We start from the raw sequence: 22,379 nt of genomic DNA on the forward strand, positions 1-22,379 counted from the left end.
ACATTGAATTACTAACGAGCAGCGAATTCAAGTGACCCAACAAAAGACAAATGACACAGCACTATAGTCTTAATAGAAGAGACAGAAGAACTACAACTTTTAAAGGGAAAACTTGTTAATTTGAGCATAAAATCCGATGTGGGTTATGAATAACATAGTTCGAACTACAAGTTTGACGAGAAAGAGACAGAAAATTCCTTGTATTTCTAATTGGAACTGTAAAATTAAGGCTGATTAACTCAGAAGAATCAATCTCACGATCCGAAAGAGAAGGAAGATTAATTAATAATAGTCTACTACGATAAGTAGGTTAGTTAATATTAGAATTCTAGTTATGACTATTCTATCTTATTCTGATGAATTTTGTAATTAGGCGGCCATATGCAAGATTCGTATATTAAAAATAGGACACACAAGTGAAATATAAAATGATATGCTTGCCAAACTTAAGCTAGCGGTCTGAAACAATATACAAATCATCAACATATTCAATGTGATTAATTGGTTTGCCATTATTAGAAAATGGCATTCGGATATAAAAAGACATTAATTTGCATTTATCATAATTAAGGCTTAATACATTTACTGGACAATTGGTTTGAAAACAGTCTAAGTCAGTTTATTGCCTTTGTCCAGAAAAGGTGCCAGTAGACGACTGTCAAAGTTGTACATCATCGGAATGCATCAGCATTCGAGAGTGAAATACGTACTACGTAAGGTCATTTGTCATCATATCAAGGTGACTTCCTGGTGGTACTCCGGAAGTAACTTGAACAGACATAGGTTGATAAACTTTCTGTATTTTAATATTTAAATATAGTTTGTGAATTAACAAGGAGTGATTTAACGATTCAAAAGTCTTACTGAAGTCAATGTAAATAACATTAGTCTGCATTTTGTTTCGAAAACCCTTAAAAACAAAAGAAGTGAATTATAACATGGGTGAAACCGGTGATCTACAAAAATATTGTAGTTGAAAAATTCGAATAGCATCATTTTATAATGTTTTGTAAGCCATCTGAATGTACATTGTAATAAAGTAGAGTGGATAAAACACCCGATGTGGTCTGTCTTCGTTTTTATTCGTTTTTTTATTTTTATTTTTATTTATTGTTTATTATTAAATATTAATTGCAATTTAAATTTGTGCACGAAGTGTGTGAAATGGCAGTGAATCGTAAAATGATTAGCAGAAACTTAAATGCTGCTTACAAATATGCGGCAAATACAAACAGGTTAAAGGTTAGCTACATTTATTTGATTACGATTTGATCCCCAGTTAATCGACTGACTTATTCGGCACTCTTAGCATTTGCCATTCGTCGGCGCCTTGGGGCGACATATTTTACTGCGTCCATTTGCGCCGTAGACAATGTTGCAGGAGAAGGTGAAATAGCCGCAAGTTGATGACTTTGTGTAGTATGTGGACTGGAAGTTTTTGTTCTCCTGGGGCGGATTTTTTGAGTTGTCCATGCTGCCCGTTACCGACTTGGTGACGGTCACATAACTGTCTGGGGCACGTTGCTTTAGAGCCACGCTCGATGGATTCACATCACCATCCTCCTCGGCACTGATACTCAACTTCTGCTTGTCCGAGTTGTGTAGCTCGAGTGCCTTTGTGTGGAACTTCTTCTCTACATTGACGGTGCCACGGAAACCGCTGGGCACAGACTCTGTGGTTGTGCGCACCGGATATGAATGGATGCGACCGTTCTGATTCTGCACCACTGAATACGGACCTGCTTTCGGATTAGCCACTACTGCCTGCTGCTTTTGAGTGGGCAACGATTGCGTATAGGTCAGCGCGGCAGGTGGTGGAGCTTGTGCTACACCGCTCATCGGGCTTTTGTGCTGGCTAGCACCGTCTTCAAGTTTGACGGGCTTCTCACTGTAGTAATCGTCATCATCATATTCATCATCTAGATCGTCCTCCTCCGGCTCGTCGTCTCCGGATATTGGGGGTGGTTGGGGTCCCAGCTTGGGACTATCGCTGTTGTCAATTTCTTCCTTGCTGCTCTTTGAGGACCTCAGTTGCAGTTCAGGTATTCTATCGGATGCAGATGTGATTCCCGGGCCGCTGTAGACCGCGTCAACTCGATCGGTGACTCTAAACAACAACAAAATACGCCACTTGTCAGCTTTGTAATATTCTCAATTACATTTTAAAATGGAATACTAACGCGTTGGGCGTGTTGCCAAACTGGCTGATTGTGTTAAAGAGTTCTCTGTTCTGTTCGCGATACGTCGCCACCTGTTCCTTGGTTCCTGATGCTGATTGCGCAGCGCCATGGTAGGATACGCCAAAGCTGAAAAGCGAATTATCTGGTTTATGTTTGGAAATGAGGTAAAATTAATTGAGCTGACCTGGATGTGCCGTGTATCTGAGACTGGCTTTGGCCGGAGTGGCTGCCCGATTGCGCTGAGGCTTGTCCGCCACCCGACGCAGTGGCCACATTATTATCCTGACCCGGACGGAAGCCGATTTGCGCCTGCGATGAAGTCTGACCGGGACCGCTGGACTGTGCATCAGCCAGTCCGCCCTTATCATTGGCCTGCACTTCGCTCTGGCTCTGATGTTGGATGCCCCCGCTCTGTGATGAAGCCGTCGTGCCGCCGTCCTTACCATTAAGTTGGACTTGCGCTTGGGACTGGGAGGGGCCGCCAGAGCCTTGAGACTGACTCATTGCGCCATCCTCATTACCGGTGACTTGTGCACTTGCTGCCCGATCTGCATCCGAGGTCATCGCGCTGGCACTGAAGGAACTGCCCTTGGTGTAGCTGCCAGATACCTGCGTCTTTGCAGTACCTCCATTTTTCTTGCCCTGAGCGCTGGCTGATGCTTGACCATCGCCAATAGCAGATTCTGCCTGCGAGAAGGCATCATCAACTCCGCCGACGCCAGCAGCTCCAGGCACTCCTGTAAAATGCAACACATAGAAAATTGTACAAACATACGTTATATATTACTTACCCCCAATAACGCCAGGAATAAGACCAGTTCCGGCATCTGTGTAACGACCAGCACCAGGTTGGCCACCAATACCTGGTTGTAATCCGGCTCCAGGCTGAATTCCGTATCCACCCATACCCGGCTGTCCTCCAACTCCTGTTTCAGATCCATAGCCAGGCTGACCACCGCCAATTCCAGGCTGAATTCCGTAGCCAGGTTGCATGCCGCCAATTCCAGCCTGTCCTCCACCGCTAGGCTGTGTTCCGTATCCAGGTTGCAAGCCACCAAGTCCTCCAGTTCCGGGCTGAGTTCCGTATCCAGGTAGAGCACCGCCAACTCCAGCCTGTCCTCCTCCTCCAGGCTGAGTTCCGTATCCAGGTTGACCGCCGCCAATTCCAGGCTGCCCTCCAACTCCAGGCTGAGTTCCGGCTCCAGGCTGTGCTCCATATCCAGGTTGACCGCCGCCAATTCCAGGCTGTCCTCCAATTCCAGGCTGTGCTCCGTATCCAGGCTGAGGTCCATAAGTGGTCTGCGAAACGCTCATTCCGGGCTGACTACCAGCTCCTGGTTGAGCACCAGCAAGTCCAGGCTGAGTTCCGGCTCCAGGCTGTGCTCCATATTCAGGTTGTCCTCCAACTCCAGGTTGTGTTCCGTATCCAGGCTGTGGTCCATAGGTGGTCTGCGAAACGCTCATTCCGGGCTGACTACCAGCTCCTGGTTGCGTTTGACTACTGCCAGTTCCAGGCTGCACTCCAACTCCAGGTTGGGTACCATATCCAGGTTGACCTCCACCAGCTACGGGCTGAGCTCCGTAACCAGGCTGAGCACCACCGATTCCTGGTTGCCCAACAACCCTTTGATGGGTTCCATAACCTCCGCCAGTCGCAGGCTGTACTTGGGAACCAGGCTGTATGCTGTATCCAGGCTGTGTTCCGTAGTCGGTCTGAGAACCGCCCGTTGCCGCGTGCCCACCAACTCCAGCTTGAGTAGCATAGCCTGGCTGACCACCTCCAACTCCCGGCTGTGTTCTATATGTAGGTTGACCAATTACAGACTGTCCTCCAGCTCCAGGCTGTGTTCCATATCCAGGTTGACCACCGCCAATTCCAGGCTGTGCTCCAACGCCATAGCCTGGCTGACTAACACTAGGCTGTGGACCAGTTTGTCCCGCAGGCAGAATTCCGTATCCAGGCTGAGCACCGCCAACTCCAGGGTGTGTTCCATATCCAGGTTGACCACCGCCAATTCCAGGCTGTCCTCCAACTCCAGGGTGTGTTCCATATCCAGGTTGACCACCGCCAATTCCAGGCTGTCCTCCAACTCCAGGGTGTGTTCCATATCCAGGTTGACCACCGCCAATTCCAGGCTGTCCTCCAACTCCAGGCTGTGTTCCATATCCAGGTTGGCCACCGCCAATTCCAGGCTGTCCTCCAACTCCAGGCTGTGTTCCATATCCGGGTTGACTACTGCCAATTCCAGGCTGTCCTCCAGCTCCAGGCTGTGTTAAGTATCCAGGCTGCCCTCCAACTCCAGGCTGAGTTCCGGCTCCAGGCTGTGCTCCATATCCAGGTTGACCACCGCCAATTCCAGGCTGTCCTCCAGCTCCAGGCTGTGTTAAGTATCCAGGTTGACCACCGCCAATTCCAGGCTGCCCTCCAACTCCAGGCTGTGTTCCATATCCAGGTTGGCCACCGCCAATTGCAGTCTGTCCTCCAACTCCAGGCTGTGTTAAGTATCCAGGCTGCCCTCCAACTCCAGGCTGAGTTCCGGCTCCAGGCTGTGCTCCATATCCAGGTTGACCACCGCCAATTCCAGGCTGTCCTCCAGCTCCAGGCTGTGTTAAGTATCCAGGTTGACCACCGCCAATTCCAGCCTGTCCTCCAACTCCAGGCTGTGTTAAGTATCCAGGTTGACCACCGCCAATTCCAGGCTGCCCTCCAACTCCAGGCTGTGTTCCATATCCAGGTTGGCTACCGCCAATTGGAGTCTGCCCTCCAACTCCAGGCTGTGTTAAGTATCCAGGTTGACCACCGCCAATTCCAGGGCTGTCCTCCAGCTCCAGGCTGTGTTAAGTATCCAGGTTGACCGCCTCCAACTCCAGGCTGTGTTCCATATCCAGGTTGGCCACCGCCAATTCCAGGTTGTCCTCCAACTCCAGGCTGTGTTCCATATCCAGGTTGACCTCCGCCAACCCCAGGCTGCCCTCCAACTCCAGGCTGAGTTCCGGTTCCAGGCTGTGCTCCATATCCAGGTTGACCACCACCAATTCCAGGCTGTCCTCCAGCTCCAGGCTGTGTTAAGTATCCAGGTTGACCACCGCCAATTCCAGCCTGTCCTCCAACTCCAGGCTGAGTTCCGGCACCCGGCTGTCCTCCCGGCAGGTATCCAGGTTGACCTGCTGCTCCTCCAACTCCAGGCTGTGTTAAGTATCCAGGTTGACCACCGCCAATTCCAGGGCTGTCCTCCAGCTCCAGGCTGTGTTAAGTATCCAGGTTGACCGCCTCCAACTCCAGGCTGTGTTCCATATCCAGGTTGGCCACCGCCAATTCCAGGTTGTCCTCCAACTCCAGGCTGTGTTCCATATCCAGGTTGGCCACCGCCAATTCCAGGCTGCCCTCCAACTCCAGGCTGTGTTCCATATCCAGGTTGACCTCCGCCAATACCCGGCTGCCCTCCAACTCCAGGCTGAGTTCCGGCTCCAGGCTGTCCTCCGTATCCAGGTTGGCCACCGCCAATTCCAGGCTGTCTTCCAACTCCAGGCTGTGTTCCATATCCAGGTTGGCCACCGCCAATTCCAGGCTGCCCTCCAACTCCAGGCTGTGTTCCATATCCAGGTTGACCTCCGCCAATACCCGGCTGCCTTCCAACTCCATGCTGAGTTCCGGCTCCAGGCTGTCCTCCGTATCCAGGTTGGCCACCGCCAATTCCAGGCTGTCCTCCAACTCCAGGCTGTGTTCCATATCCAGGTTGACCTCCGCCAATACCCGGCTGCCCTCCAACTCCAGGCTGAGTTCCGGCTCCAGGCTGTCCTCCGTATCCAGGTTGACCACCGCCAATTCCAGGCTGTCCGCTAGCTCCAGGCTGTGTTAAGTATCCAGGCTGCCCTCCAACTCCAGGCTGAGTTCCGGCTCCCGGCTGTGCTCCGTATCCTGGTTGACCACCGCCAATTCCAGGCTGTCCTCCAACTCCAGGTTGTGTTCCATCCAGGTTGACCACCGCCAATTCCAGGCCGACCTCCAACTCCAGGCCGTCCTCCAGGCTGTGTTGAATATCCTGGCTGAGCACCTCCAACTCCAGGCTGAGTTCCGGCTCCTGGCTGAGCTCCGTATCCAGGTTGACCACCGCCAATTCCAGGCTGTCCTCCAGCTGCAGGATGTCCTCCAGCTCCAGGTGTTAAGTATCCAGGTTGACCACCGCCAATTCCGGGTTGTGTTGCATGTCCAGGTCGACTACCGCCAATTCCAGGCTGTGTTCCGTATCCAGGCTGACCACCGCTTACTCCAGGCTGTCCTCCAACTCCAGGCTGCGTTCCGTATCCAGGTTGACCACCGCCTATTCCAGGCTGTCCACCTACTGCCGGCTGAGTTCCATATCCTGGAAGTCCTCCTGCGGTAGCTCCAGCTCCAGCTGATGATTATTAAATTAGCTTGGAATGTATTGTGCTGTAGCTTCCATTTGTAAATTGATTACTCACCTGGTAGACTAATTATGCGACCGGGTATAACAGAAGCACCACCATCTACGCTGGTACCACTTGGATATAGTGCAGAGCCCCCCATACCTCCAGCACCTGGGTATTCCGTTTGATATCCAGAACAGTCACCACAATCTCCTGCAGAGAATTGACTCTGCGCTTGTCCCATGCCATGAGTACCAGCTAAATAATGCATCAGGTTTCATAAGTTTGCCAATATAGTAATTGGGTTTCGGTAGACTTACAAACTGTTGCGCGCGAGCCACCTTCATTGGCCTCGGCCTCAGCTTTGCCATCCTCTTCTGGCTTGCCAAAGTTTAAGTATTGAGACTGTGTTTGTCCTCGGACACTGCAAGTGCATTATTAGATCGAAAGAGTTCAAGATCTGTATGGGTTCATGTGGTTACTTACTAGCCTCTGCCGCTTCTTTTAGTTCGCTCTAACTCAGTCAGGGGAGTCAGCTCCGCATCATCATCCACAGATGATTGATCCTGAAGTTGACACAAAATAATTATGTTCAATGGTAATGCCACTCTAATCTCAATACAATACAAAGAAAATCAAAAAAAAAAATATTTTAGTGAAAATCAAATCTTAGCTCGATTTGCTTCTAAAACTGACCTTGGTCACCAGTCTACCGATGATTGGGCCTTATCTCGATTTATTTGGGCCGAGTTCATGTGCATTGAACTACTCTACTTTCACGAATATGCTTTAAAATGTGTGTCTCTATTTGTGAGTATCTCTATCACACTCTTCCTCTCTCTCTCTCTCTCGCTCTCTATGTCTTAAACACTCTAAATTGTGGATATTTCATTAATGTATTTGATACTTACAATGGCCGCTCCATTTGTGTATGCTACAAGCAACACCACGCCAAGCAGCATGCCCCATCGCAAGGGCAACATTTTAATAAATCTAATTTGAATCCAATGGAAACGCGTGCTCTCGAGTAGGACACAACCAGCAAGCTGCAAAATTAAATGGAATCGTATTATCACCACAATTTTTCTTGATTATATTTTTATGTATTCTTCATGATTAGTTGTTGCTTATGGTCTAAGTGTGGATCGTTGCTCTCCTCAGTATCTGTCACAAGGGGTTATCACCAAAGACACTTTGCCAAATGCCAAAATTATATATATATATTTATAAAAAAAAATATATAAACTATGGATGATCATCGAACCAATTTAGATTTAAGATGACGCAACGATTTGTGCTGGCAAATTAAAAGTAAGCCATTAAAACAAATAAAATACCCTAATCGCAATTTTAGTTTACATTCTGTTCTGACACAATTTTCTACAAATAGGTCATCGTTTTTTTATTTTTTTAGAGGAGAATGCAAAATGATAAAATGTTTTTACATCAAATCCAATTCTATACACACGACCACTTTCGCAATTTGTACACAATTTCTGAGCCTTTATTATTTTTTTAAACACATCAATAATCCCAAATTATTGTTAAATAGGTGCATTGCTCCGAGATAAAAATGTTTGTAATCATCTCCAAAATTATTTTCATGTAATAATCACTTTTAATCAGCGCCTAAAGAATTGATTACTTGGACTTATCCTTGACACAGTTCACGCACAAATAATAATTTATAATTTCATTCACTTGTTTGATTCATTCATTTATGCGAAGATATCGGCTGGAGTATCACTTGTATTTCCATATCCTTGTTACACAAGTTATTCAAGCAATCGACACATTTGCACATACTTCTTCGCCTTGTGGTTAGGATCCAAATTAAAGTTCCGATCTGCAGCCGAATGCGACAACTGCTGGATTGCGAATAACGTAAAGTCGCCAGAGCATGGAAACGTTAAGTTCTCGAGCTGTAGTTCAATTCATTGAAAGCGGGCAATTTCAATACATTTGCATCTGGCAGCATGAATATTTATTGAGGATTCACACACACACAGAGGCATACAGAGCTCTGACTCTGCCTTATCGCACACACACACACACACACGTATTCATATATATGTATATATATATATATATATATATATATGTATATATATAATCTACATATACATAGATTGACACATCTACACAGAGCACAGAGACAAACCACTTAGCTCGTCGTGAGTGCGATTCATTTGGTGGATCTATCTATGTATTCCATTCCATTACACACATATCAACACTTTGATCGTGTCAATCGATCACTTTGGCTCTGGGGCGCCCCATTGAATGCGTCTCCGTCTGTGTTGCAACATCGTCGTCGCAGTTGGGGGAGACTTTTGACCCATTTTAGGGAAATGTGCTGCCATTTATTAGCATATAAAGATACTCAATTGTGTATACTACTATTCCTATTTCCCTTCCCCATTTTCCTTCCTCATCTGGCTCTTCCATTTTCAAGTGTATACCCGCAACCGGCTCATTAAATATGCATGTGGTTAATGTGCATGTGTTATGTGTGTGTGTGTGTGTGTTGTAATTGTTGTTATTAAGTATACAGTTCGTTAGATCCAGGGCTATGCTTTGTTTTGGGTTCCTTCAGCGGAAGCAATTTGCGCCTGATAACCCCTGAGCCTCCCTGATGGAAGCGTCATATCTATTAATAAAGCAAACTAGTCTCTATCTATCAATGACCAATGTTAAACTCGGAATATTGTCTTATCAGTCGCCAAAAACTGTTCAACATTTATTTATATTTAAATTGTTGATCTGAACAACACACTTACACACAATATGTTGTAAGCTACACCACACATATACATTTAATCGTTTGCTGAGCTTGTTTCAAGGGTAGACATCTTTTTAATTAAAACGTGCTCGGAGCGCAGCTCCAGCATAGTTTGATTAGATCAACAAGACATAAACTTTTCATTAATAACAAATTGCCTGTGCTTATTGAAATAAATTTGCATGCACAAAAAAAAAAGAAAATCTATTTAGAGCATCTGTGAATGAAAATTTAATATTTTTCAGTTTAGAATGTTAAAATTGACAGTAATAAAGTGTGAAAATGACCCTACGCCCATTTTTATTGAGTGCAAGCAATAACGACCAATATGAGCTATTTAATGGCCAAGCTTGATGATATAATATATATATATAAATATATATACATATGAATGATTTGAATAACAAGCTTAAACATTTTAGTGTAAGTTTAATTATTTTAAAATTGGCGCCTTCCTCGAATCACCCTGTGCGGTGCTCATTTAATACCAAACCAGTGACACGTCGAACACACTGCTTGTGAGTATTTAATTTCAGCCGATTACTTGGTCACACTTTCGAAAAGCTGGTCATTGTTTTGTTTACATATTTGAATAAAAGTTGATTTTAACTCGTAACATTTCGTTGTACAATCACAATGGCCAACAGCGACTGGATGCCATTGCTATTCTGTGGCCTCTCCATACCCATCTCACTGTTCATGTGGCTGGGCAACGTGGCATTCTCGAAGTTCTGGCGCTACGACTACGAAGGTTAACAGAGAGAGATTAATTTCACCGCAATTTCACTGATAATAATTTACTTTGAATTTACATTTTGATTGATCGGTTGGTAGAACCGTTGGTAATTCCACTCACTCGATGGTTGTTCTCCACGCTGGCGCCGTTGGCTCTGATGACGGTGGCACTGCGTCGCCACTCTGTGAGCAAATCTGGAGCGGCTCTTGGTGTGATTGTTGCCTTCACGCTCTCAATTGCGAGTCATCCGTTCTTCGGCAGTTTGGTCGTTTTCTTCTTCAGCTCATCGCGTGCGACCAAATTTCAGGCGCAATCGAAACGTAAATTCGAGTGCGATTTCAAGGAGGGCGAAGGCCAACGCAATTGGGTGCAGGTGCTCTGCAATGGCGGCATGGCCATGCAGCTGGCGTTGCTCTATCTTCTGGACTGTGGGAGTGGAGAGCGGGCCATTGATTTTGGCAAGGAGTATCGCTCCAGCTGGCTTGGCATTGCTGTGATGAGCTCGTTTGCCTGCTGCAACGGCGACACCTGGAGCAGTGAGCTGGGCAGTGTGCTCTCCACACGCGATCCCATCTCCATCATCAGTTGGCGCCGTGTGCCACGTGGCACAAATGGCGGCGTTTCGTTCATTGGCGTTGTGGTCAGCCTGCTGGGCGGCCTGCTCGTTGGCTTTGGCTATTTTGTGACCGTTCGCTATACGGTGGATGCCAAAATGATGCTTGTCAGTCCGCCTCAGTGGCCCATCATATTGTTTGGTGGCTTGTCGGGACTCTTTGGCTCGCTGTTGGACTCCGTACTGGGCGGCATGCTCCAGTTCTCCGGCATCAATGCGCAGGGCAAAATTGTGGATGCGCCCGGCAAAGGGGTTCGACATGTGAGCGGACTGCGCATTCTGGACAATCACAGCGTTAATCTCATTTCCAGCATTACCATCGGGGTGACAATGCCACTGCTGGCCCTCAAGTTTTGGCCAGGGCGCTAGCAGCGTCTCTGGCTGAGCGTGCGGCTTCCTTAACTCATTTCTATTATACATGAGAGCCACGACTATTTTTGTAATGCTTTCAAGCGCAAAGCGAACAAATTGACATTTATGTATGTAATGCAATCGATAGACTCGAACACAACGATTTGCCCAATAACACATTTCTACTAATAGCTTAAGTAATCTCGTTAAACAAATGTTTAACAAACGTGCTTTTTTAATGTTATGGCTAAGGCCAAGGGAACAAGTTAACATAATATTTGAGTCATTTATGTGTGTAAAGAATTTTTGTAAAGTGTGTTAATCGAAATCCTAGTTGCAAGATTACTCAGTTTAAGATTCATTCTTTATTATTATTATTTTCTTTATATTTGTTCCAGACTGCTAGCAAATAATACATATCAATTTCATATTTCATGGCCTACTTTAAGTACAGAAATGTGGAGAATCGAGATTCCTATATACTTAATTTGTCTGAAGTTGTCTGTTGCGAATGCTTTCTAATCCTTGGGTCCACTTATACACTTAGTTAATGTCATAAGCTGCGACAGAATTTTTATTATTGCTAAGAATTAAAAATGCACTTTTCAAAATAATGTTGTATGACTTTAGAAAATTGTATTAATCCCTTTGGACTTTATTAACTCGCTTAAACTTCTGCAATTCAATGTTACGCAGCCAGTTCTGGGAGAGGAGACGCAACGCCTCATTGGAGGGCATCGCTCCACTCGGCGCTGGCTTGGCAAAGCCGATGGAGAACTTGATCATCAGATCTCCGATGGGAGAGTTGACAAACTGCGAACCTGTCGAAATGGTCTTGAAAACAATGCGTCGCTTGTGCTGATAGATTTGCTGATCTGGTGGCAGGCTGTTGCTGGGAGCAGGACGTTTAGTATGATGCACTGGCTTGTGGCTCAGGTGGCTTGTGGGTGGTGCAATTGTGGTGCTTAATAAGTCAGTGTGGTTTGCAGCGGCTTGCGTTGGTTTTGAATGTGAGCCTATTTTGACTCGAGTGGTTCTTGGCAACGCAGTGGTGGTGCGTCTTCGTTGGGGACGATGGCGAACAGTGGTGCTGTGACTGCTTGGAGGCATTGTGCTGGTGCTGGGACTCAGCTGTGGCGGCGTCTGGTAGCCAGCATCGGGCAGTATCTCGCCAGCTGCTGCATCTGGTTTCTCCGCATCGACATAAGTCTGCCCCGCATCTGTCATAGTCTCATCCACATAGTCGTCATCCGCATCGGCTTCGTTGCTAATGGTAAAAAGCGGCTTTTTGGGTACCTGTTGAACGCGTTTCTGCTTGGTCTTGTCCTCCTCGTAGATGGGCACGTCCGATCCGGTACCTGCCAACACTTGCTCCATTTGCTTTTGCAGTATTTCGTAGAGCGGCGCACTCTGTTCATCATCCGTTAGATCGATGGGTTCGCTGGGCACAAACTGATTGTTGATATACGCACTGCGCGCATCCAAATCTTCATCGACATCCAAGACGTCCCCATCCTGATCCTGATCCTCTGTCTGAGCCCGTGTCTCAGCCAGTGGCAGCTCAGTTGTTGCATCTGTTGTCAAATCAGTGGGAGAAGCATCGATGTTGCTCAATGCTGCAAGAGACAAATCTTGAGTTATTGCTCCTTCTAGTCTAGTTTTTGAGTTTTACTCACCTCCCAGGAGCAGTAGTAGAAGCAACCTGGAGGACCAAGCTCCAGCTCCGCCAGTTCTGTCTCCCATTGCAGTCGTTTTGCTTCTGTATGCAGCGGGTGCATTTGTCGCATCTTTTATAGGTTGTTGCCAGAAAGACAACCTTCTGCATTGGCCCTCATCTCACACCTTTTTTGAAATGCTGATATATCTGTATCTGTTGCTGTCAATCAGCTCATATAATGAACGTAAATGTTCTTAAAAAAGGTAAGCCCAATGTATTTTGAGGTCTTTTATTGTCCGCAGCCCACATTTCATCATAAAAAAATAGATAAAAGTTTCTGGTAGTAAAGAAAAATCATTAAAGGAAGCTGTTTAGATCATTTTTATGGAAAAGAGAAAATTGTATTAAAAAATTATACAGTTATTTACAAAACCTTAGTTTAAATTTTAATCGTATGTCTTTTGTAAATAATACTAAATTGAAATGTATATCCGAATTTAAGTATACAAATTTACAAAAGCTTTTTTTATGAAACCACAATTTACATCGAATTTTGTAGCAGACATATAATTTCTTATATATTTTTCATTTTATTTACTTCTATCTTAAGCAATGTGATATAATTTTATTTTAAGATACGTCTCAAATCTCAAAGATCCCCAAATTCATCCCATTAAGATTTTGATTGAAAAAAAACGTTTGCTAAAAAAAATGTGAAATTTTCGAGATTACTTGTTAAAATTGCCTCCTGGAAAAATGTTGATTGGATTTGGGTGTTTCTGATCACCCTCTTTTAAATAATCAACGATTTGTACAAAATACTTTATGAGTTCCAAAAAGTTGTACGTTTCCCGAAAATATGAGAAATATAAACTTACGAAGAAGGTAAAATATCTTTAGAGCGAACTAATTAATCAATTAATGTGAATGTAATTATCGGAATCTACCCAACATATCTTCAGGGAAATACATAAGTGATAAAAATAGACAAACTAAATTAAATTAAATTAAACTAATTTAATACCAAATTTAACATTTATTGAAAGTAATTAAAAATGTAATCGTGACTAGTACTTTAAATAATAATCATAAGTTTGTAATAAATGGTAAATAATTGGGCTCATATATATTTTTTATTTTCATAAAACTAGAGCTTTATTCCTTGTAAAAGAGATATATGCATGAAAATCATTTTAATATAATTGCAAACAATTAATACTCCATTCAAATAATAGTCAGTCAGGACTTAAGCAAATATTTCCAATCGGGTGAAACTTTGGCTAAAAAAGACCTTTTCTTAAACTTGCTATCGACAGAACGAAGAGAAATCCTTAAAAACAGAATATGTGGAATTCTCTGGAAGTAGCAGAAGAAAAACGACCCTCATTCTAAATATAATTCTTGAACTCTTAAAGGAAGGTGGGCTAATGGCGAACTTTAGTATCGTTAGGTGATACAATAGATCTAAGTTTATCATTAGTAGGTTCATTATCCTTAATAATCATGAATAGCTGCCAACAGCAATTTTTGTTGTTTTCTTATTTATTTATTTTTTGTTTTTATTATTAATTGTTTAAATAAATTAATATAAACGTTAGGTACTGCCTGCTATTCAAGATACAACATACTTAAGTTTATCCTTATCAGAAATAGATTTGTCCTGCTCCTTGGGCGTTTCCAAGGACTCGGCAGTTTTCTCCGCCTTGACCAGAACAGATTGTGGCTCAGCTGGCTGGGAGTGAGGAGATTCAACTGTCTTTACTGGCAATGGGGGCACAGCAATGTTCTCGATGGGTACAGCCGCTGCCTGTGGCACTGGTACTGGTACTACAGTTTCCAAAGATTGTTCCTTAACGGGCAGCACAAGGGGCTCCACACGTGCTGTTTTGTTCTTTTTCTTGGACTTATCCTGATCCTTTTGCTCCTCGCTGCTCTCATTGCTGTTGCTGTCTGCCTTGTCGGACTTAACCGCATCAGCAGTTGTTGGCGTAGAATTATCGCGGAAGAAGGGCGACGACTTGAACTTCTTGTCGGTATAACAAGTTTCCTTGGGATAGGTTTGCTGGCACTGCTCATAGGGCAGATCTGTCCACAGGCCATGCGTGCGACACTTGGCCACATTCAGCTTGCATTTGTTGTAGAAGACAGCCACCTCGCTGGGTGTCTGGCCGCAGATGGGCTCATAGCCCTCCACACAATCGTCGTCGCATAGGTAGCCCTCGCTCAGTGCATGGGCAATGCTGTTGATGGCACCTGAATTGCTGACTTGTTGGCAGCCCCTTTGGCCTGGCTCACAGCCAAACCAGGCAATCGGTATGGCCAGAAAGGGAGGGCTCTGGCGTTTGCCATCGCTACCCGACAGTGGAGTATAGGTGCGTTTCACATAGTAACCATGCTCCTCGGTGGACACTTGACCGCTATTGCCGCCAAGTTCCGTTGAACTGGACCACTTTGTCTTGGTCTTGGCTCTATGTGAATCATCGCCTTTGTGCTTGCGTCGCTTCGCTTCAATGGTTGCAGGTGCGAAGAGCAGCAGAGTGGCGACTGCAATAGTTGAGAGAAGAGAGGCAACGGGTTGGAATTGGAGAGGCTTGCTTTTACCTGAGCTGTCAGTTGGCACAACTTACCTACGATGCAGGCAGCCTGGTATGGTCTCATCTTTATTTGTATATTCTGTGCTAACTCGATCTTAACAGCTGCTCACTTGGACTTGAACTGATCGCATCTTGTTGTCTGCAGCGTCTTAAGTATCTCATCTCTCAGCTGCGCTCAGCTGGGTTGGGTAGTTCTTTTTCTCCTTTACCGGTTTTCTTAGTAATCTTTAAAAGTTGTTTTCTGTTTCTGTTTGTTTGCAGCCAAAAGTACGCAAAGTTGGACTTTTTCTTATGTTTTGGTGAAATTTTTATGCAAACTCATGTGGTCTTCATTTATCAGCGATGTGCCCGTGTACCCTTTTAGCTGTTTATTGATAGTCATCTAGAATGTTGGTTTCCAACTGGTTGTCTGCTTAACACTTTAGCCACCTCTCCAGCTCGACTGCCCCTCCGCCCTCTCGTTCGCAGAGCACAGCTTGCGTCCAAAGCCGGTTCGAAATTGGGTCAATCTGAAAGGTTTACTGATCTCGTTTTATGGGCGCATACGATTCTACTTATGCGCCTTAGGAGATTGTCGTGGGCCACAAGTGTCTCGTCAGCAACTGTGCCTGCTTACTTCTAATTATCATCCAATCAAGCCGCTTGTTATCACCATCTAAAGGTGGTTCTCGATGTTGTTGTTGTTGTCGTTGTTCTGTTGCTGAGCTTCCAATTTGGGAGACTTGAAACTAGATGCTGGTCATGTGGGTAAACAGCGTAATCGATGGTATAATTACAGAACTTTGGTTTACATAGTAGTTGATCTAAATTCGGCAATTTGATTCTTTAATACCAGGATTTGCAGATCAAAAACATTTCTGCAGGTAACAAAAAACGAGACCCAGTTTAATGATTTATCTGAAATAAATTATATTTAGATTCTATCCTTCATTAAACATTTGTTTACTTGCTGAGCTTGCCTATAATAATATAATTATTTTTTCTGAGAGTATTCAAACAAAAGAATCGCGTAATATAATAATAAGCACAAAAAAACTATAACTTAAATAGGTATAAATAGGTAATATATTAATAACAATTATTTAAAGGTCTATTTGAACATATACTTTGTACAATTTAAAGTAAATGTAATTGTTTTTTGTTTGCTGCTTGCCATTTTTAACTTACGCAATTAATACAAATCAATACTTATTATACAAAAAGAGAATTAGAAAAATAAATATGTTTAATAATTATAAGTAAAACAATTAAAATATTTGTGGCCGTCGAGAATGGGTATCAAGCATTCAAATAATTTTTAAAATTTATTTATTTAATTAGACGGATTGCAATGATTGGGGTCACTTTTAATCTTCGAACGTAAAACCAAAAAAAAATAAAGATATAAATTCAAATGAGATCAAATGATCTCGGGCTTTCTCTCAACGACATCAATAGAATGAGTCAATTGACTCGTGATCACTTATTGCTTTCATTGCTATCAGATGCGTTTGATATTCGAATTAAGCATTATGGAAAAGTTTTCAAATTTTCAAAATGCATTAGAAAGTTCAGGGCTCTGACAAAGAGCCAAGAAAAACATAAAGGCAGCTAAATTCGATGGTGTGGGATCTAATCAACCAAAGGCCTCTAATTATTACATAATTATGTAGGCAGAGCAATGACTGATAGCCAAAACAAATTAAATCAGTCAATGTAGTATGTCATGCTGTCGTACAAGAAATCTCTTTTAAATTATAAGCCTGCTGGAACTCGGTCATATATTTGCATATGACCAAAGCAACAAACGAGAAGAGTTTGTCTCGCAACGCCCGCAACTGAAATTTGGCTGTTAATGCTTAAGCCAAACAGGCGAGAGGTTTGAGCGTAAATAAACAAATTTATGAAAGAAGTGACCAGAAACCGAATATTGAATAAATGATTTCGGTTTCTTTTGTTGTGTAGAAATAAACAAAGTAAACAAAAAACCAAAAACCGAAAATACAAAAAAAAAAAACAACACAAAACAACAAAAAAGTAAAAAGAAATAGCGTTGAGAGCTCGTCGCAGTAAAAGCGGCTATTTGGACGATATGATGGTCTGCCTCAGAGACCAGAGACCAGAGACCAGACCCCCAGTACTAAAAGAGTGCCTGCTTGCCTGCCTGACCGGGCCTCATTTATACTTTCATTTTAGAAAACAACAACAAGAGATAAAACCACAGCCGTCGCATGGCTATAAAAAGCGAAAGCAAAACGCTGGATTCGCTCATAAAGACCGCAAAACTGCAAAAGTCAGCTGTGCCCCGTTCCCGTTCCCGTAACCGTAACCGTAACAAGGATTAGCCCCATAATAAGCAGCAAACATGGTTAAGCACATTTATATGACAATGGGTAAATTTCAGGTACCAGAAAACTCGACCTTAAAGTAATTCTCACTTATAATCCACACAGCGGCCTTGCTCATCTTGGCCATTGCTGTGAGCGCTGCGCCAGCCAAAATGGATCAACAACCAGTTAAGGACACTGATGTCCAAGCCTCGAGCAAAGTCGAAGAGGTGCCGAACACTAGCGCAAATAGCGACGAAGATGATGAGGACGACGATGGTGGCGAAGTTGGACAGAATCAGAAGCATGATAAAAAACAGGAAACCACCGAGGACGTGAATAGCGATAAGGATGATGATGATGATGACGACGACGACGATGATTCGCTTATCCGAAGACGCCGCGACGCTGTTGAAGAATCAGCCAAGGAACCAGCTAAAGCTGAAGCTGCTCCAGCTGAAGTCGTAGCAGTTCCAGCTGAAGTCGTAGCAGCACCAGCTGAAGTCGTAGCAGCACCAGCTGAGGCCGAAGCTGCACCAGCTGCAGTTGAGCAGAGTGTTGAGAGCTCGACTACGATTCCCACCGCCGCATCAGTGACAACGACCCGTAAACCAGTGCTCGTCCTTATACGCGATGCACTTAAGAAGGTCACAGCTGGACTACCCACGGAGCAGGTGGCCAACAATGCGTTGCAGTATTTCCAGCTATTCGAGCACTTTATACAGCAGACCATCGAGCAGGTTATTGATGCCGCCGATGACGAGGAGGAGGACACGCCGGCAGCAGTCCCCGCTGCATCCGTGGTCACCGAAGATGATAAGAAACCAGAGACGGCTGAGAAACTACCGGAGGAGAATTCAGGCTCAGTTTCAGCTCCAGTACCAATTCCAATTTCAATGGAGAATATTTTCAAGCCGGCGGAAGCAGCTGTAGCCAGCAATGTAGTTTAGAAATGCCCATCGACTACCTCAACTATTTATTGTCACTATTTATTGTTAGCTCTAAAATTTGAAAATACATGGAATTTGCTAGACAAATTGGTAGCTTTTTGTTTTACTATTTTGCCGTATCCAAAGATAACGCCTATTCATTGAGCTGGGCATTATTGTAATCCCGAAGCAATTGGATCTTGCTGCGGCTCTGGCTGCGGCCCTGGCTGCGATGACGATTCGTAATGCGCCTCCTGGGTGGATCGATCTGCGCCAGCAAGCGATTAAAGTACGTGTTGAGCGGCTCGGTGGATTGCTGGTTCTTTTGGGTTGAACTGTTCTTCACCTGTTGCAGCTGCAAATCCTGTTCACCAATAGTCAAACTGAGCGGCAATGTCCCAGATGTATTGATGTAGATGGGTATGGTGATATAAATAGGTGCGCCAGCAACGGATTCAGAATTATTTTCCTTAATATAGGAAATGAATTCAATGAAAGACAGATGGAAAATATTAATATAAATAATTTGCTTATAAATTAATTAGAAAAAATAAACATTGTGCATTTATGAAAGAGAGATTATTATCTTTTTTAATTTTGATTAATTTACTAATATTTTGATCTAGACGTAAACACAAAAAACCTGATTTATTGTTAAAGTTTGTATTTTCAAAATGGTTCAGAGAAAGTAAAAGATAAACGAAACATTTGAATATCAAATGAATTGAATACTAATTTGGAAAATGAAATTTAAATCAATTCAAAGTTCAACGCTCACGGCTGATAAGAGATATTTACTTGATTTGTACATATATAATAATATGGATAAAGAAAGTACAAAATTTATGACGTTGGCCAAAATCAATTAGCAAATTGAAGATAGCAATTACATGTATTCAGATGTCATAGTTTTAAATTTAAATCGACTATAGTAATTCTATCGATTTTCAGTTTTAGCTACCTGCGCCTGGGTTGATTCTGGTTCTGTCAGAGTTTTGTCCGGGTCAGCATTGGCTTTATTTTCATCTGCCAGCTGCTTGAGAAAGTGCAACGGATTGGCATCGTGACTCAAACTGTTGAATTCATCGTCCGTCAGGTGGGGCAGTCGATCAGTTAGGAAATTATAGTCTTGATCCTCCAAAGGATCGTCGTTGGCCAAGCCGGTCTTGGACGTCGCTGTGGATGTGCTATCGGGCTTCTGAGTTGTGATTTTCCGTGAGTATTTCAGCAAGGCCTCCAACCTAAGTGCCTCCTCACCGTCATTGGGTTTGGGCTGGTTCTGGTTTTGGGCAAGCTGTTGGCTTGTACAGAGTGGGCTGCAGAGTAGGACAGCTAAAAAATGGTTCATACGCAATTCAAATCAATGCTAATGTTATATTTTATTTTATAAAATATTACACTTAAATCGATAAAAGTAAACTTAAGTTAATGCATAGCCCTAGCCTAAAAATCAAGCGAAAAAAAATCATAACGCTCTACAGCGTCATCTTCTTGCCATTTAGCACCACATCGGTGAGGCCGAGCTCCTGGAACTGTTCCAGGCGCTCCACCTGAGTGCACAGCCGCTTTTTGAACTGCACCTCGCGGCTGAGCATCTTGAGATCATCCACGGTACACAGATCACTCCATCTGCCCATATTCTTATCTATTAGCTCAGCCGTCAACATGATCTTGGCCCGGGACAAACGCAGATAGGAGAAGTCCGTGTTGGCCCGTCGCATCTCCTGGCGGTATAAAAATAGCTGATAGTGAATGCTAATGTTGCCCGTTGACTTCTTTATTCGCTTCTTTGGATGCTTCTTGATTTTATCCTGTTGCTGTTTCTTTGCCTTGAATTGTTTCTTGAGCTGTTTCTGTTGCTTCCTTTCCGCTTTGATGCTCAGATTCTGTCTGCTCATTTTGATTCACGCTTGTTCACGTTTCAGCGTTCCATTTGCGTTTAATGCCAGGACCAGTACAGACCATCCTTATATAGCTAGCAGGCAGCCTCCCATCGAAGTTTCTGGTCCCGACCAGGTAGATTATCTCATTAGCGCGTGTTACCAGGCGCGTGTGGGTCATAAAAATCGTTTTTAGAATTTCAGATTTTTCATTTGGTTTTTACTTTCTTCCTTAGCGTCTGACTGGGTATTTCCACTGTATTTTTATGGTTTTATGACCGGGATATTGGGTACCGTAACCGTACCCAAACTAGTATACCCAAAAGCACCGCCGGCTGTGTCCAGTCTTAAGCCTCAATTAAGGTTTCCAACTTAGCGCCGATCCTTTGAAAACGGCTCAAATTTTCTGCTGCTCGTCGCGACGATGGGTTTTGTGGCGTTTGTTGGTTTTGGGATTTCGCGAAAACACCCTAGGATACACTTCGTGGAATTATGCGGATAGTTCTGGCAAACACATTCATGCATAACTCGCGGCAAGAATTAACTAATATTGGTATTGCCCCCCATATTTCACATATTTTTCAGAATGTCGAATACCTTCTTAGTATTTTGATTGATTTTGATTTTCCCTATTGCATTTTATAAAATGATCTACCTTAGTTTTAAAAAGCATAGTATGCGGATTTAATTTATATAAATGTTAATTAAATAAGTTCAGATATTCTCAATAACTTTCTAAGATTTAATAGAAATTTCGTTACATGATTTGAATGTGTTCCTAAGCTGTATTCTAAAGACAATAATTAAAAGTATAATAGATTAAGTTCAAGCTTATGACTTAGATCCTAAACTAATTAAAGTATTCGTAAAACAGATCACAAGCGTAAATGCTTCGAACTATTTTAATTATTCTTGGTAAAGATCCTTCGTCGAAATTTTTAGTCTGATAGTCTTATGAGTTGTTTAACTACTTTGATTAAAAACTTTTCCTACTCACTATCCTATTTGAGTATTTGTTTTATGGTTTTCACAAAATATGCGCTTTTCTACAAATTCCTAACTTGAAGTGGCTCTCAAATAATATAAAAAACTTTGTTAAACGCACCTCCACACAGAAGACTGAAAGACCGCTTCATGTTCGTTTAAAAAATAATACTAAAACTGCTTCTGGTCAGACATTTCCATTTTATAGCAAAAAATAGTTTGGAAATCAAGAAATTTCACTGGATGTGGGAATCCAGCTGAAATTCTCTTTTTGGCAGCACTTTTGCATATTAATTTATGAATAGTAAGACTCGCTAAGAGTCGCTTATCTGCTATGTAAATTTTTGCTGTAAAAGTTAAGCATCAGCGTCATTGATTTTGTTTTATTGTTGAGGTCTGAGAACAGTCCGCATAACTAATGATGATGCGCCAATTCTTTTTTGCTCATTTCAAGCATTTCATTATTTCATTTTGCATGCATTTTATGAATTCGGAATCATCTCTCGATGTTGGCCATTCAATGGAAAATTTGCGCAGCTGGAAAATTTCCCCAATGCTTTAGTCAATAGGAATTAGCCCAAGCAGAATCCACAGTTTTCGATGAGTTTTATTTAAAGTTGAGTGTATTTATTTTGCATTGGCTGACAACCCAGCCGCACAGAGGCCAAGTCAGAGGCCATGACAAGACAGGATAGGACAGGACTCGACTCGATTCGAGTCAGAAGGACATTTCCATTTGACTTGTCGCTGACTGACTTGCATAACATTTCCAGACGTCGTCTTTTGTGGTTTGCGTTTGTCATTAAACAGCGTCTAGACCAAATTTTGGAAGTCAGCCACAGTCACTGATAGCTATGGCAGACGCATGCTCTGAGCATATTCGCACAAGTAGTTGGCTACACAATTTAGCCTTAGGGAAATACATATTGAAATTGGCAACGTTTGTGAATGCGACTGACTGAATACCAAAAGCGTTAT

The 22,379-nt window shown here is 43.3% G+C and overlaps 7 protein-coding genes across 7 annotated transcripts; 2 read left to right on the plus strand and 5 right to left on the minus strand.

Moving 5' to 3' along the window:
• Positions 1 to 1,118: 1,118 nt before the first annotated feature.
• LOC6558409 (collagen alpha-2(IV) chain) lies at positions 1,119 to 8,362 on the minus strand. The gene is given in 12 exon segments (XM_043215461.1): positions 1,119 to 2,107; positions 2,181 to 2,306; positions 2,365 to 2,917; positions 2,972 to 4,994; positions 4,996 to 5,400; positions 5,402 to 6,129; positions 6,185 to 6,577; positions 6,645 to 6,827; positions 6,890 to 6,993; positions 7,056 to 7,135; positions 7,481 to 7,615; positions 8,317 to 8,362. Coding segments are annotated over 12 exon segments (5,544 nt in total). The 5' UTR covers positions 8,329 to 8,362; the 3' UTR covers positions 1,119 to 1,305.
• Positions 8,363 to 9,943: 1,581 nt separating this feature from the next.
• On the plus strand, positions 9,944 to 11,651 carry LOC6558195 (transmembrane protein 19). The gene is made up of 2 exons (XM_001985562.2): positions 9,944 to 10,102; positions 10,186 to 11,651. Exons 1-2 carry the CDS (start codon positions 9,988 to 9,990, stop codon positions 11,067 to 11,069), a joined length of 999 nt encoding a protein of 332 aa, XP_001985598.1. The 5' UTR covers positions 9,944 to 9,987; the 3' UTR covers positions 11,070 to 11,651.
• Positions 11,652 to 11,690: 39 nt separating this feature from the next.
• LOC6558108 lies at positions 11,691 to 12,794 on the minus strand. Its single transcript, XM_001985561.1, has 2 exons — positions 12,728 to 12,794; positions 11,691 to 12,667 (listed from the first exon to the last, which is right to left on the minus strand). The coding sequence occupies exons 1-2, from the start codon at positions 12,792 to 12,794 to the stop codon at positions 11,691 to 11,693; spliced, it is 1,044 nt and encodes a 347-aa protein (XP_001985597.1).
• Positions 12,795 to 14,320: 1,526 nt separating this feature from the next.
• On the minus strand, positions 14,321 to 15,366 carry LOC6558585. Its single transcript, XM_001985560.1, has 2 exons — positions 15,336 to 15,366; positions 14,321 to 15,252 (listed from the first exon to the last, which is right to left on the minus strand). Exons 1-2 carry the CDS (start codon positions 15,364 to 15,366, stop codon positions 14,321 to 14,323), a joined length of 963 nt encoding a protein of 320 aa, XP_001985596.1.
• Positions 15,367 to 17,492: 2,126 nt separating this feature from the next.
• On the plus strand, positions 17,493 to 18,632 carry LOC6558365 (translation initiation factor IF-2). Its single transcript, XM_032742893.2, has 2 exons — positions 17,493 to 17,674; positions 17,735 to 18,632. The coding sequence occupies exons 1-2, from the start codon at positions 17,647 to 17,649 to the stop codon at positions 18,556 to 18,558; spliced, it is 852 nt and encodes a 283-aa protein (XP_032598784.2). The 5' UTR covers positions 17,493 to 17,646; the 3' UTR covers positions 18,559 to 18,632.
• A 59-nt stretch (positions 18,633 to 18,691) lies between these two features.
• On the minus strand, positions 18,692 to 19,885 carry LOC6558775. Its single transcript, XM_001985558.1, has 2 exons — positions 19,499 to 19,885; positions 18,692 to 19,006 (listed from the first exon to the last, which is right to left on the minus strand). The coding sequence occupies exons 1-2, from the start codon at positions 19,883 to 19,885 to the stop codon at positions 18,692 to 18,694; spliced, it is 702 nt and encodes a 233-aa protein (XP_001985594.1).
• A 127-nt stretch (positions 19,886 to 20,012) lies between these two features.
• Positions 20,013 to 20,435, minus strand: LOC6558938. Its single transcript, XM_001985557.3, has one exon. It carries the CDS (start codon positions 20,433 to 20,435, stop codon positions 20,013 to 20,015), a length of 423 nt encoding a protein of 140 aa, XP_001985593.3.
• Between the last annotated feature and the right edge of the window lie 1,944 nt (positions 20,436 to 22,379).

The sequence above is a fragment of the Drosophila grimshawi genome, unplaced genomic scaffold (genome assembly GCF_018153295.1).
Source record: "Drosophila grimshawi isolate 15287-2541.00 unplaced genomic scaffold, ASM1815329v1 contig_44, whole genome shotgun sequence".
In the NCBI taxonomy this organism is placed as follows: domain Eukaryota; kingdom Metazoa; phylum Arthropoda; class Insecta; order Diptera; family Drosophilidae; genus Drosophila; species Drosophila grimshawi.